Source organism: Pseudorasbora parva, chromosome 11 (genome assembly GCF_024679245.1).
Source record: "Pseudorasbora parva isolate DD20220531a chromosome 11, ASM2467924v1, whole genome shotgun sequence".
In the NCBI taxonomy this organism is placed as follows: domain Eukaryota; kingdom Metazoa; phylum Chordata; class Actinopteri; order Cypriniformes; family Gobionidae; genus Pseudorasbora; species Pseudorasbora parva.
Genome location: NC_090182.1, coordinates 42,051,776 through 42,067,546, shown reverse-complemented (window position 1 = coordinate 42,067,546; position 15,771 = coordinate 42,051,776). Strand labels below are relative to the sequence as shown.

General features: G+C 39.8%; 2 protein-coding genes across 8 annotated transcripts in view; both read right to left on the bottom strand.

Moving 5' to 3' along the window:
- Positions 1-11,232, bottom strand: part of med12 (mediator complex subunit 12) — a 40,380-nt gene extending 29,148 nt beyond the window's left edge. For 2 of the 7 annotated variants that reach the window (XM_067457990.1, XM_067457992.1), the window contains exons 1-14: positions 11,002-11,232; positions 9,935-10,039; positions 9,644-9,835; positions 9,308-9,467; positions 8,956-9,131; positions 6,018-6,128; positions 2,817-3,089; positions 2,585-2,731; positions 2,403-2,502; positions 2,169-2,305; positions 1,556-1,687; positions 1,120-1,246; positions 786-1,015; positions 628-687 (exon numbers count right to left, since the gene is read on the bottom strand). In XM_067457990.1, the coding sequence (XP_067314091.1) occupies positions 628-687; positions 786-1,015; positions 1,120-1,246; positions 1,556-1,687; positions 2,169-2,305; positions 2,403-2,502; positions 2,585-2,731; positions 2,817-3,089; positions 6,018-6,128; positions 8,956-9,131; positions 9,308-9,467; positions 9,644-9,835; positions 9,935-10,039; positions 11,002-11,103 (2,052 nt within the window). In that variant the 5' untranslated portion in view covers positions 11,104-11,232. The remainder of the gene's footprint in view (positions 1-627; positions 688-785; positions 1,016-1,119; positions 1,247-1,555; positions 1,688-2,168; positions 2,306-2,402; positions 2,503-2,584; positions 2,732-2,816; positions 3,090-6,017; positions 6,129-8,955; positions 9,132-9,307; positions 9,468-9,643; positions 9,836-9,934; positions 10,040-11,001) is intronic. The other 5 variants (XM_067457988.1, XM_067457991.1, XM_067457989.1 and 2 more) reach the window with 4 other exon arrangements.
- Positions 11,233-11,975: 743 nt separating this feature from the next.
- The window catches only part of wu:fb13g09 (ATP-binding cassette sub-family C member 5), a 49,134-nt gene continuing 45,338 nt past the window's right edge, over positions 11,976-15,771 (bottom strand). Inside the window, exons 28-29 of the mRNA XM_067457984.1 lie at positions 15,035-15,199; positions 11,976-13,300 (exon numbers count right to left, since the gene is read on the bottom strand). Of these exons, the coding sequence (XP_067314085.1) occupies positions 13,199-13,300; positions 15,035-15,199 (267 nt within the window). The 3' untranslated portion in view covers positions 11,976-13,198. The remainder of the gene's footprint in view (positions 13,301-15,034; positions 15,200-15,771) is intronic.

The following is a 15,771-nucleotide window of genomic DNA, read 5'->3' as shown; positions in this document are numbered from 1 at the left end:
CCACTTCTAAATGTAAAGCGCTTTGAATGCCCAGAAAAGCACTATATAAATGTAACAAATTATTATTATATGTGACCGGACATGTCTTTACTGTGGATTTAAGCGCATCCAGACAGAGCGAGTATTTTGCATTAAGGGAGGATGAAATATATTGCAAACTCAAGACTCTTTCTGACCCCCCAAAAATTATAAAACTGCTTTGAGCAGCAGAAGAAGTAGTACAGGCAAAATGCTGCATTTGTAACTGCATGAATATATGTGCCATAAGCTTCCCGCTGACATGTTGCAATACTCCTCTTCGGTTATTCATGCTTTATGTAACATCTCAACCGACATAAATTAAATACTCTGAGTGAGATACTCAAAAATATTACATTTGACGTCACTGCTGGGAAATAACCCGATTTATTAATAAGTCTTGTAAACGCGGTTTACTGGCATTGTCGGGTTATTGGTTTGCATGTAAACCCAGACAACAGGTCATTTCAAAAAGCTGATTTGGGCGAGTTATCAGCATACTGGTGTGCATGTAAACATGCTCAATGACGCATTTAATAATGGACCTTGGTTATCAAACATCAGATAACATTACAAAACAGACATGTACTGTGAAACACTCTCTCCAACCTCATCAAAGTTAGCGCTCGAGTTGTGATCCATCTCCATTGATTCTGACATACCAGTATCCTAAAATGAAAAGCAAAAACAAATGAAAGCATTAGAGATTAAAACTTCATCCAACCAATTCTATCACACGATGACTGAAAAACAAATAAGCGTCTTGCCTCAATTTTAACACCGCTTCCTGCATCCTGCTCTTTGCGCTCTGATTCGTCAGAGGGCTCGTCGCTGGGGGAACGTGGGCGGGGCAGATGGGAATCGGAGGCGAGGTCACCCCGGGAGATGAGGGTGCACATGTAGATGTTGTGCGAGAAGACGTCATGACGGATGAGCTCGCAGAAGAGCAGCACAAGATTAGAGAACTCCACTCGCTCACTCTCGTTCCCGGGCTCAGCTTCATAGGCACACAGAGACAAATTTTAAAGTATAGTCCATCCCTAAAGCTGTTAATAGAATTTTAAGTTAAAAAAAACTATGGACACTGATATATTGACTCACTGAGCACAGGGGCCTGAGTGTCCAGGAACTGCAGTAGGACGTCCTGGAACACAGGCAGTGTGGCAGTAGACAGAGACCCTGATGACACAGAGCCTTTCTCATCTACAACCTCTGAATCGCCACACCTCTAAAAACACACACAAAAACTGTCAGAAGTGAACTGTGCAGTTGGACATTATGAAACCATTTTCATAAGTGTTAAATAATGTTTAGTGCAGGGGTTCTCAAGCCTGGTCCTCAAGGCCCACTGTCCTGCAGAGTTTAGCTCCAACCCTAATCAAACTCACCTGCCTATAGCTTTCTATTAATCCTGAAGAGCTCATTTAGCTGGTTCAGGTGTGTTTGATTAGGGTTGGAGCTAAACTCTGCAGGACAGTGGGCCTCGAGGACCAGGGTTGAGTATGCCTGGTTTAGTCTATTTGGTTCCCAGCAGCACCTCTGCCTCAATCTCTGTCTGTCTCTTCTCCAGGAGTTTGGCCACCACCATGGCTCTGTGCGGCCCTGACCTTTTACAGGAAACAGCCCACTCACACAGCAGGGTCACCACTGCATCGTCATCTGGACTCATCTACAGTTCCCAGCAAATTACACAATGTTAAACATCAAACTGAGCTCAAGTAATAAGTATAACATTGTTATCACACATTAAAGGGTTACTTCAGAGATTAGCATATGGCTTTGTATCAGTAAATCTTGGAGTATATTCAAATGATTGTGCTACAGTCTAGTAGCCGTGGCTTTGGGAGTGGCCTCGTAGGGCAGCGAAGCATTCTGGGAATTGTTGTCTTTCATCCCCATGAGACAAAAATACATTTTCTGTCTTTTCTCAGTCTAGAAAGCACCAAATTAAAAAATAATTTCACATTTATACTACATTAATGACCCAGTTTAAATACAGATTCATCTTCCCAGCACTGAAGTACTCCTTTAATGACGTGATTATTACACTAAAGATAGGGAAGAGTAGCAAAAACAGAAACATTTTTAAACTGTAGTGCAAATTGTTAAGTGAGACTACATAAAACAAATCAAAACACAGTTGTCCTTACTTCGTGTCCATCTTTGCTCTGACCCGAGCCAAAGATCCGGTTATACAGCGAATCCAGGGAATTGCTAAAGTCGGACTTCTCAAAGCTGTGGTTATCTAAAACCTCCAATGTATGCAGAACACGGCTGATGGTAAAACCTGTCGGACACAACCCAGATTATATATTTGACAGGTTCTTCCAAAACAAAACAAGTCCTGTCCATACAGAGATATGGAAGAGCTTGTTCATGCCCACCTGCTGTGGTTTCCTGACACTTATCGAAGGACCAGCGGAACTCCACAGCCTGTCCTCTCTCTTTGATCTGATCTTCAATCTCCCGAACCTTGGCCCGAACCTGAGACGCAACACATTCCTTTAGACAAACACACTAAGATGAATTGCCAGAGGATCAGATGTAAAATCAACTGAAGACAAACCTGCTGGTTAAAGGTGCTGGTGCCCCCCGGCATGGGCAAGTTAGAGGGGGCGATTGGCAAGAGGTCTAATGGGGAGCCGGTCTTATTACGGCTATCTGTCAGTGAGTAGTGCCAGACCAGAGCGCTGGGGCAACATAACACGATACTCTACAGAGGGACAAACAGAATGAAACTGAAGTAAAGAAAAAAAACTGAAAGACGTGAGTGGAATGGCTGGAATGACACACAGTACCTGCAGCATGCAGCTGAGTCCAAACACCACAGGCCTGTGCTGGGAGCAGATGTAGAAGTCTGTGAAAGGGGTCTGGGGCTGGTTGCCCCCTGCAGGCTGGGAGGTGGGGGTGGGGGGCAGAGCGTTCCCTTGCTGTGCTGATATGCCGTGGGCCGGGTGCCCGCCTGGGCCCGGACCGAGACTGCCATCGCTCAACAGCAAATTGAGCCGGCGTGTGCAGAAATATGCCAGCCGTCTAGATAAATAGGCTGACTGCACAAACTCCCCCGAGTACTGAATGAAATAATGGCAAGAGGTCAAAACAATCACTCCGTTCAGAAAATGACCATGTCAAGGCCAGCCGAATCTTTTATAGGTTCTTTGCCTTGATTTTAGGTGAAATATGGCAACTTGTGCTAAACAGAGCTGAAAGTACTACACTTTTACTGGTTTGTTAGGGGTAAAGCAAGGTTAAAATCCATTAAAAGGTATAGTGATTTAAAAAAAAAAACACTTTGAAAAGATGTTTTGAGATTTTCCTCATTACGCCCACTGCAGTCAAATCTGGGTTATCATTATTAATTTAAACTAAAACCATTAAAAACAGATTTTTTTTGATTTTTTGAAAAAACAAACAAAACATAATTAATATTAATAATATTTCAAAATATAATACACCATATTGTTCCGAATGTAAGACGACCCTGAATAGAAGACGTAAATACTACACTATAACAATAACCTTAAGATCTCCTTTAATAGATTTCACTATGAGTGATTTCTCACCTTTTTTATGTAGTGACAGATGCTGGCATGTTAAAAAACACAGGGCGGGGGATATGAATGTTTTTTTTTTCCTTTAGGCCAATCACAGAGCTGAAAAGACAGCAATTTCTCCCTAAAGTCGGAGGGCAAGCGCTAATTCATTACACCAGATCACGCCCGTTTCACACATACTCCGTATGCAGTCCGTATGCGGTGTGTGTTGCGGTGCATGCTTTTTTGTGCTTTCACATATGCCGCATTTGCAGTGCGTAACAGATCCATGGATGTATACCAAAAAACACAGCCTTTATTAATTATTTTTTTATTTCAAATAAAAAAAGTTGTTAGGCTACTCATTAGTAGGGGTGTCAACAATAATCGATTCGGCGATGCATCGCGATGCGGGGCATGAACGATTCACCATCGATGCGGCAAAGTGCCATAATCGATTATGTCACTGTTTATTTTCTGGCGGACGATAAAGTTGTGAAGTTTCAAATGAGCCTTTAGATTTATTTAGTGCCAAAACAAACAAAACAAAAACATATAGAGGCCTAATAGTCAATGTTAAAATCACAAACATTACAATAGACAAACAGTTGTGTCTTTTATTTCATAATAAACTTTTTTACAAGAAATCCGGCAGGTAAAAAAGACCTGTGTATTTCCACTATCATGAAAGGAGGAAGGACGTGTACTATCCATTATGTCGTCTTATTTAGCTAACTGCCAGGTATGGTGTTGTTTTCTTTGCTTTACCCGAGGCAAAAAGCTATGTGATGACTTGAAATGCTAGATGAGGTGAAATTGCTAGATTTTTGCGTCAATACATGTTTATTTTAATGCGAACAACGCACTTTAATTCAGCGCATCCAGTAAAGCAAAAAAAAAAAACCTGTGCGGAAACGATCTTTGCACTGCTGTATATGGACGCACCGCACCTGGAACGGATCGCCAGACCGCATCCGCGTGCAGTGTGAAAGCTGTACTGGATAAGGAAAAGGACGTATGAAATGGGCATCATTCTTACGGCGTATCAAAGCAGCCACGAGGATATTGATAGGCAAACTGTGCTTCAGTACGTAGCCGAAAAAAAAAAAAAAAGGTAAATGGACTGCATTTGTCTCTTCCAGGCTGGACTACTGCAATGCGCTCCTTATCGGCATCCCTGGCAAAAATCTCCAGAGGCTGCAGTGTATTCAGAACAGCGCTGCTAGGATCCTCATGAGGGTGCGCAAATATGACCATATCACCCCCATTCTAAAATCACTCCACTGGCTTCCTGTGTCGCTCAAGATCGAGTGTAAGATCTCTCTCCTTACCCACCAGTGCATCCATGGTGACGCACCCACTGATCTCAAGGAACTCCTCACCACACAAAATATCCACACGTAACCTCCGCTCTGTTTCTCTGTTTCTCTGTTTCGTCTTAAAACTCCCTCGACCAATCTCCGTAGTATGGGAGATCAGGCCTTTTTCTCTGCAGCTCTCCCTGACCACCTGCTGACCCCACAGACTGTAGATGCTTCTAAGCGTGGTCTTAAAATCAACCTTTTTAGCAGAGCTTTTGATTGATTTGTTACTTCGAAATTTTTTGTTTTATTTATTTTATTTTATTTACTTATTTATTTATTGTTGTTGATTGTTTTAATTCTGTAGCACTTTGAGATTTTGTTTAATATAAAGTGCATTCAAAAATAAAATGTATTATTTATTATATAGCGCACAAGTTTAGATCCCGAATAAAAGACAACCGCATTTTTTCAAATATATATATAAAAAATAGGGCCGGGACTTTAACGCGTTAATTACGATTAATTAATTACAGGACTTTAACGCGTTAATTAATTAGGCAAAAAAAGTCGACAAAAGCACGGTTGTGTGCAAGCTATACAACAAGGAATTTGCGTATCACCGCAGCACATCGAGCCTCAAATATCACAAATATGCTTTTGCTAAACTTAATGGCAAACATTGCGCTGGTCTGCTGGACTGAAATAAATAAACAATATTTTGTTGATTAAGCTTATGTATTCAGTCATTATTCAATGGTATACGAAAAATCCATGTGAAAAATTACTTCACACTGTTCTCAGGTCAAATATTTATATGCAATTAAAATGCGATTAATTTCGATTAATTAATTACAAAGCCTCTAATTAATTAGATTAATTTTTTTATCGAGTCCCGGCCCTAATAAAAAACAAAAGAAACTGTCTTATTTTTGGAACAATACAGTATTTGAACAAAAATTAACTATAATAGTATAACAATGATACCAAAGAAAACCAATACACCTTTTATTGGTAGCTGAAAGATCAAATTAGTCAATTAGCTATTTGCAATCAATCCAAACGCAGATGAGCAGAGAATGTGCAGCGTCCATGGAGGGCACGATATGAGCAGTGAGAGCGCTGTATGTCAGAAGTCATGACTCGTCACGCTGTGTTCACTGACCTGTAACAGGAGCGGCAGCAGCAATCGCAGAAGCTCGTCTTCTCCAGGTCTGATCTTCTCAAAACACTCCAGCACCCAGGTGAGAAACTCATGTCTGTCTAACATGCCGTCCTATTACACACATACAAACAAAAAAATTATGTCAAATTAATTATAAATGATAGTGGTAATTTTACATCACATTTTTAATCTATTCAAGAACTATCGTATCATATAACGATCTTACTGTATATACTACCATTCAGTAGTATATGAATGGTAGTATCCTCCCCCCCCTCCCCCCCTCATATCCCCCTGAGACAAGAGATTTATGCATTTTATTTCTGGGAAAATTCCTCCTATGATGGAAATTGACGATATTTGCATCATAGGAAGAATGTTTGGCCAAAGGCTAAAGACTACAGCCAGCAGAGGGAGTCATTTCCGCATGTTTTGAACTCGCACATGAGGGATGGAGATCACACTCAGAGCTCAGCTCACAGCTAGAGGGACTCATTTAAACAGAGCTATGGTGAGCAATGTAAGTCTTTTAACTTCTCAAATTAATTTCTATGAAAGTTAAGCTTGCAAAGGCATGAACTGAAACGCGCCAGACTGAACTTGCGTTGTGAATGTAGGCCGCGAGTGTAGTCGCGATTACCTCAGCTCTCATCACGAGAGCTCATCAGCTAATTTATCTCACTCCTGCAGTCAGTGCTCAGTGCTGTGATATTCACGCGGTGACTCACTCATTATATTGAACAGACACGTTCAGTTTTTAATTGTAGTGTCTTCAACTCAGTCACAGTAATCCAGTAGGTGGCTTTGGGAATGGCCTCACAGGGCAGCAAAGCATTCTGGGAATTGTAGTCTTTCATCCCCATGAGACAAAACACATTTTCTGTCTTTTCTCAGTCTAGAAGGCACCAAATTCAAAAATAATTTCACATTTCTACTACATTGATGACCCAGTTTAAATACATATTCATCTTCCCAGCGCTGAAGTACCCCTTTAACTTCCAATTGTCTTCTTTAATTAATCATTAGTTAATGATTTATAAAGGAATTATTATGTTATGACTTTACTTGTTGGGGCACATGACTATTAACTCATTCAGAATTAATTCAAAACTCATAACCACAAATACATATTACTTAATAAGTTAGTTAATAGTCATGTGCCCCAACAAGTCATAATGACACCTTTATAAATCATTAGCTAATGATTAATTAAAGCAGACAACTGGAAGTTGAAATGCATGGCTTTGACCTGTTGTGGTAATTAACACATTAATTTACATTATTAGTTAATATAATATGTTATTAAGGAATTAATACATTATGACAAATTTAACTAATAACAATTCAATGATTACTTAATCTTTTTAAAAAACATCTTAAGACATCTTTTCCAATTGCACCTGACCAATACAGAATAGCACTTACTGATCACCACAGCGACCAAAAAGCGCACAGTCCTGGATCATATCTACGTCTCTCATCCGGATTTGTGCCTTCAGGCGGGTGTGTTACATAGTTATCATAGCTATCATAATCCGGTGTACTGTATTTTGCGTACGTGAGTTTTTGTTGTAGATGGCTATTGCTGCGCGTTTAGCTAGAATGCCATACAAAACCAACCCATTGGGCCACTGAATCCGCATTAACGACAACAGTTGGGGCAACAGCCTTAGTCCTAATGGGTTGTTATCATGGCTATCAAAATCCAGTGTTCTGTATTTTGCGTACGTGAGTTTTTGTTGTAGGTGGCTATTGTAGATGGCTATATAAAAAAAATATTAAAAAAAACTTGTGTACTGTGCTAATTAATTGAGACTTCTTACAGCTCTTACAGGTTGTTGGCCTTGTTTGTTTCATCGCTTCTATTGCTCTCCCCTTTTTTGTAAGTCGCTTTGGATAAATCTGAATGTAATCTATTAATCATGTATAATCTTTATTAGTTGCTGATGCAGTAGTGATTAATAAATGGGTTAGTTCACCATTAGTAATACTTTAACTCATGATTATCTGTGCATTAATTAAGCATGAATTAATGCATATTAGTGCACCCTTATTGTAAAGTGTTACCAATATCTTAAACTATGTTCTGAAGATGAACGGAGGTCTTAGGGGTGTGGAATCACATTAGGGTGAGTCATTAATGACATCAATTTCATTTTTGGGTGAACTAACCCATTAAGCGCTTTCTCAATGGATCTCCCAGCGCTATCAGGAGGTCAGTGTATGAGCTTGCGTTGCGCTGTCTATTATAAGTGCAGTTCAAAACGAGTCGTGCGGTTCCATTGCGCTTTCGTTTGGCATTTGATGTTCCTCATATGTAACAGAAGTGGCAGCTCTGATCAGGTGGGCACTGTGGTGATCGCACCAATGTGATCTCTAACAAAATTTAGTCGCACCAACAGGAGAAAAGGTCGCAGTCTTAAGCTCTGCATGTACTTCTGCGAAATTTTGAACATTTGATGTTAAAATTAATGTGAAGTGGTTTCATATACCTGAAGCCTACATGATAATTGGTCTCTCTGGCTCGGATCTGAATATTACGCTGTAATTTTGTCAAGGGTTTAACAGACACAGGCGAATCCCTGTCATTTAGGAATGAGATTGTGGGGGTGTGTGAATTGAGATTGTGATCTTTTAATGATTCATCGTGTAGCTTTAGGATATTGCAGTATTTATCATAGAAGACTTAATCTTTAATGAAAATAACTTCCCCTCCCACTTGCAGTGACATCTCTTCTCTGATGATGTGCTTAACAGTGACAGGGCGGGACAACCTGTCACTCACATGAGATTAACCAATAGCAAACCACAACCATCCAATCAATTCCCGATGGACAAAACCAAGACCCGCCCTTCATTTGTTTCACTCAGACGAATGTCACAACAGGGGAGAAACAGATGTTTCGTGCCAACTCTAAATAAATATTGGCCCACCTACCTGGAACATGAACATGGCCAGTTTCTCGTTGTACTCCCACTGTTTCATTGCAGTTTCCACCTCGGCGGGAGGTGCGGGCAGAGGAGACCCGCAGCCCTGGCTGGGAGACTGTCTGTAAAACTCTGCCACCTTCTGCAGCTGCTCCCACAGGTATTTAGTAATTATCTGAGTCCATTCTACAGAAGCCAGATAAAACCAGTGAGGCGTCACAGCACAAAGCACAATTACACAGCACGACAACAGAGGACATTTTATCTTCTTCCGATGATTAAACGAGGACACGCTGCATGTTTGACAGAGCCAAATTACTATACGAGAGCAAAACAGAAGGATGCACGATAACCACACTAACCTATGCAGGGGTCAATGACGTGCCTCTTCTTCACCTTGGTTTCGGTAATGGCGGCGTGGTACGCGCATGTCATTTTAATCATCCAAGCGGATCGTGTCACCGGAACAGAGTACTTGGCAAGGTAGCCAAACACTTCTTCTTTCTTGCTGAAAATAGGAACCTAGAGAGAACACACACAGCAATTAGACTAATGCAAAACCCAAAAGAAAAAATAAGGAGGGCATTTGACCTCCTACTGTGTAAACCAGTAATGCTCAGAGGTTTGTCTGCTATTAACATGTTAGGGACCTACAACAAGTGATCTGTTCAGAGTTCACAGAAATGGCAAAAGCAAACCTTCTTAGCAAGCTGAGTTAGGGCCTTGGTCCCGGCCAAGTCCGTAAACCAATTATTAATGGAGCTCTGTGACCTCGCGGTGACGAGCCAGAAATTATCCTTCTGATTGACCTGCGGCTTCCTCTTCCCGGTGTCTGGGAATGTGTTGCAGCGTAACTTCTCAGCAATGATGCTACTGAAGTTTGAGCTGATCTGAAAAGCAGAAGGAAGCAGGAATCCCCAGTGTAAATGAATGAGGATTTGACTAATAAAATGCATGCATGCAAATGACCTCTTAATTGGTAATCTTACCTTTGAAGGGTTGAAATTGACATTTTTAGCGCTTCCATGCTCATCGCCTGAAACAGCTGGCTGGTTGTTAAATCCTTGCTTGACGTTCAATGCCGTCAACTCATCCTAATCAACGAGAGAGTGATAGTTTCAGTTACTACATGCATATCTCATTACAGTGTGCAGGAGAGTCAATCAAGCGGCAGGTAATCAGAGTCAATCAGTCCTCCATCCCAATGAGTGCTCAAAATTCATCAAGACAACAAAACTGAATTCCGACTGAAAAATCTGCAGGCACAAGTATAACAGATGACATGCAATGCTGAAAAATAAGACTTATGATGCGCTCCATTTAATGAGACTGATATTTAAGAACACTTTTAAAATATAAGCTTCTATTTTCTAGTTGAATACCAGTCTTAATGTGTTTATGATCTAATGGTTGTCTACCTGGGAAGCATTTTATGCCCATACAGTGTTTTAGCATACATAGATCATTAATATACAAAATGCTGAACGAGCCAATAATGCCCACAGATGTTGCCTAGCTAGACAACTCGCTAGGTTTTAAAACGCATCCATGACAAACACTTCAATCCACGAGCAGTTGTCAACAAACATTAACATCCCGACAGTACTAACAGGCTATTGGGATTGTTTACATATTAAATACAGCTTTATTGTATACAGATACGTATTTAATCATTACAAAAACACAAGATACTGATTAACAACAGTCATACCTTTCATATGACGCGCTTTTTAAATAGCACTGCGACGATGAAATTGGCTTTAAATAAAAAGCTCGATAAATATAGATCCTCGCGTCATTTTTAAAGCTGCGCTTGACTAATAAAATGACCCTTTTGTCTCTCTAATCATATGCAACAACAACCAAAGATGAAGACCGACATAATTTGAGGCAATAAATGATGTTTTTCTTTTCAGCTAGTCGAGCCGTTCGGTTCATTGTTATTGGCCGTTAGCTGACGGGAGGGCCTCATCTCAATACCCCTGGAAAAAACACCATATAATTCACTATTTAAACGTTAACTGTAGCTAGAGACGAAGAGGGAAAGTCGCCTAACCTCCTTTTGCTTCGGGTCCTGTGGATAAACGTCCGGCGGACCGAGTCTGGGCCGTTTAAGAGGCCTGTGTTCGTAGCTGAGAATGCCGAAGGCAGCCATCATCCCCGCGGCATGTCAGCCCGGTGTGTGGCCGATCCTGAGCGCTGCTGCAGCGGCTAGAGCTCCGCTGCTTCACCGATGCTTCCGCTTCGACAGGATAGATGGGAAAATGCAAGACAACATAAAAGTCCCTCTAGTACAGATTTACGGGGCTTTTTTGATTATAAGATTCTTAATTTTAAGACTTTATTTACTCTATCAAGATCTCATGCAGTGTTGTTGTGGGTTTTTTGTTTCGTGTTTTTGACGAGTGCCTATATTAGGCACATGAAAATGCATTTACGATAATAAAAGTCTTTATATCAAGTATGTCCTATTTTGAAATAAAATAATGGTGCCTTAATGGTTTCCAGGCAGGAACAAACTTTCATGAAAATGTGAAATCTTAATCTTTCACCTCTTACAAATGTCACACACACACAGAGAGAGAGAGAGAGAGAGAGAGAGAGAGAGAGAGAGAGAGAGAGAGAGAGAGAGAGAGAGAGAGAGAGAGAGAGAGAGAGAGAGAGAGAGAGAGAGAGAGAGGGGGGGGGGGGGGGGTCTGGTTCACTATCTTTGTGGGGAATCTCCATGTAATGGTTTTTATACCATGTACATTCTATCCACACTACCCTGCCCCTAAACCTACTCATCACAGGAAAAATTCTGCATTTGTACTTTTTAAAAAAAAAACTCATCCTGTATGATTTATAAGCCTTTTGAAAAGTGGGGACCGTTGGCTGGTCCCCCACAATATAGGTGATCTCAGGTTTTACTATCCTTATGGGGACATTTGGTCCCCACAATGCAATATAAACAAGGGCACACACACACGTAAAGCAGTTAAATGTATAAATATAGTTTTTATTCAATAAAACATTTTTGTAACCATCATAAAACAAGTGTTCAACAACCATAAAACTATAATCTCTGGATTCTAAAGAACAAGGCAACTCTTAATGATAAACATATCTAAGCTTGTGAACTGATTTGTCTTTATCTTGACATTTCCAAGAGGAATATCTATACAGATACTGCATGGTGTGGCATATTTGTTTATTAAAATAATAATAATAATAATACAAAAATAGATCCGATCCCCTCCCCTCCACCCCAGGCCTATATAGACCTGAATTTCTGCATAATTCAGGTACCCAAATGTGCAATTCAGCTTGGAAAATACAAACACGGTCATTCATTCATGAATTGATTGTGTGTAGTGTAGTCTTGATATGAAGTACAAGCACTCCTCAAGAACCTAAGAGATATTTAGGATTTTTTGATAAAATTATGTCAGATTAAACAGAAATATGCACTTATAACACAAATCAAAATAGCACTGTCTTGATTAATTATTATAAGAATTCTCATTGCACATTTTCTTCTCTAAAACACTAATTGCACAATGCTTTTGACAGATATCTGTCAAAATATATAACAGCAGAGGCACATAACTTACACATAATGAGGAACAACAACAGAAAACAAATAAGTGTAGCCTAATGAAAATAAAGCACATTTCTCTTTTTTGTGTGTGCTGATTTCTGGAATGGTTGATATGGGTGACTGATGTGAATGTCATCTTTGGTTGGATTCATATGCATGAAAACATCAGATACAAGGCAAATCAATAGGTTACCTTATGGTCAATACACATCTTGCATACTTCCATAGCCCAACAAGAAATAGAGCAAATAAATGAAAAATAAATAAATTAGATTTATCATTGTGCAAAATTGAATTCTACCAAACACAGGCAGAAGATCTAGTCCATTACGAGAAATGCACTCAATCAACACTTGTTTAGACTGACTGCAGGAGTCAGGACGGCTCTCTGGCAGGCAGGATTATTCCGACATGAACACAAATAAAGTGCCATCAACATGAATGCTTCCATCGGAAAGCTCTCCTTCATGACATTATACACTGTATGAACTCAAAATCTCTCAGTGTGCGAACAAAAACATCATCATTATCTTAAAGTATAACAAACAAACAAAAGTAAAATCTCAGTTTCAGCAGCTTCGAGGATTTTGACTCTGTGTCTGGTGTAAATCTTCTCAGCAGCAGGTTGGAGGCCTCTCGTCTCTCTGAATGTACTGCTGTGTTCGATGCCTGCTTAGTTCTTATGGGTGAGCGTTTCTTCTGCCGCCATCATCATGGCACGAAAACATGAGTTTTCATTGGCCAGCAAGTTTGAAGGGGTGTCAAACTCTAAAATCTATTTCAAAGATAAGATGTTACATCAAAATTACTGTGTATGTTTACTGTACATCGTCCATAATGTGTAGCCTATATCTAGGCAATATTTTGACACAACATATCAAAGTAAAAGCAATCCTTAAACAAATGACACATTAAAGGGATAGTTCACCCAAAAATGCTTCAAATTTTGGGCTGCCATTATAAAGCTTGTATAAACAGCATTTATGGTATTTTTTACCCCATATCAGACAAATCTCATCTAGTATTCCCAACGTCATTACTTCCGTTGAGTAAGATTGTTTGTTTCGTGTCTTAAAGGTCCACTGAAATCACAATTTAAGTTTTTTAGTTTTTAGTATGATTGTGTTAGTCTTAAATTTATGAATAAGCTGATATGTTCCAAAACTATGACAAAATTTGCATTTAGGAGATATAATAATTCAAAATTTACAGTCTCCCACTTCCGTTAAAACAAATCTCAGATTTTGGTGGCATCATCACAGACTTCACTTTCAGACTTCGTCAAATCTTCTGTCCAATCAAAATGCTCTCTAGAATCTAAAGCCCACCCCCTACGCTGCTGAAGCTGCAGCTGAACTCGGTCAGTTAACACACATTTACTCATTTCTACATGGTGAATGGCACATATCACACTATATATGTGATAGGAAATGATTCAGTGTAAATATGCTTTCATTTGAGGCGAATGAAGTCTGTTTTCACGTTAGTTTCACACACCGCGGACGGAACCAAACAGAAAGGTCCGCTCTTGCACTCTAGTCAAACTGTATATTAACGAAAAGCTATTGGCTGTTTCAAAAAAGGGGAGGAGCTGCTAACAGCTGAAGCCGTTTCAGGGGAAATTACGTCAACACATTGAATAATGCGCCGCGTTTCAAGGCTTTTCAGTGGGCCTTTAAGACATCAATGTGTCGCCACGAGCCACAGGCTTTAATATGGATTCGTATGTATATGTCTTTTTTACCCTCATAGAAATACACCCCATTGACATGCATTATACGAGCAACGGTTGGAGTTAAAAATCTTCATTCGTGTTCTACTGAAGAAACAAACACACCTACATGTTGGATGCCCTGGGAGTAAGCAGATAAACATCACATTTTCACTTTTGGGTGAACTATCCCTTTAATGCTTACATTTCATTGCATCTGACCCTGCACCACAAAAACAGTCATAAGTCAAACGGGTGTATTTGTGGAAATAGGCAACATTGTATTGATCAAAATGACCCATTTTTCTGTACATTTCCTAACGTTAATATAAAATATACATATTAGCAGCAGTAATATGCATTAAGGATTTCATTTTGACAACTTTAAAGTTGATTTTCTTAATATTTTGATTGTTTTGCACCCTCAGATTCCAGATTTTTAAATATAATTGTATCTTGGCCAAATATTATTCTATCCTAATAAACCATACATCAATGGAAAGCTTATTTATTCAGCTTCTAGATTGTATAACTTTGACCAGTATAACTGGTTTAGTAATTCAGGTTATTGTTAATGTTTTATTTATTTATTTTTGACCGATCTCAATGTTGTGTATATATAGAATTAAAAGTTTGACACCATTATGCTTTTTTAGGAGTTTATCGAATTCCAGACTGATCATTTTAATTATGAACACGGCCTACAGTAATTGACAATTACTGTCCCTTTGGGCCCACTGTATGATTATCACCGTTTCATTATCATTAAAACAACAGCAGATGAAAGTGGAGACCCACCTGCCCCTGGTCCAGGACCATGATCCTGTTACAGTTCAGCACAGTGTTGAGACGATGGGCAATCACTAGAGTGGTGCAGCCGCTGAAAGAGGTGCGAATAGTGTCCTGTATGAGGCGGTCTGTCTCTGTGTCGATAGCAGCGGTCGCCTCATCTAAGAGTAGAATCTGAAATACACATCACAAGACCACATGATCACATGCAGCACAAGTTTGTGATCATGAATGTAATAATCAAAATCTTTTTAAGGGACGGTCGTTTTCCATTCCTTTTTCATTTCAACAGCGCACGAAATGGTTTGATGAGCACATACACTAATGAGCCAAAACATTATGACCATAATGTCCCGGGTCAAGCAAATATTGTTGATCATCTACGCCAGCTCTAGCCTGGATTCAGCTTTACAAAGACTTCCGATGGCCCAAAACCTGTGAAGAGACGACTCCAACTCCTGACAGGACTTCAGATGACGCCAACGCTGAATGAACATGGTCCACTCCCAAATATTCTATATATTGTAATCATTATTTTCACAACTTGTAATAATTACTTCTACACTATATAGGGAACAGTGTAAATATTCTTTCTATCGAGGCGACTGAAGTCTGGTTTCACGTTAGTGTCATGTGAACCTCCACATTGTGCACAGTCTGCTCTGGTCTAGAGACACGATAGCACAGAGTGGATCATATGCACAGGTTGGCCACAAAACATATCAGACCCATTTGAATTCTGCACA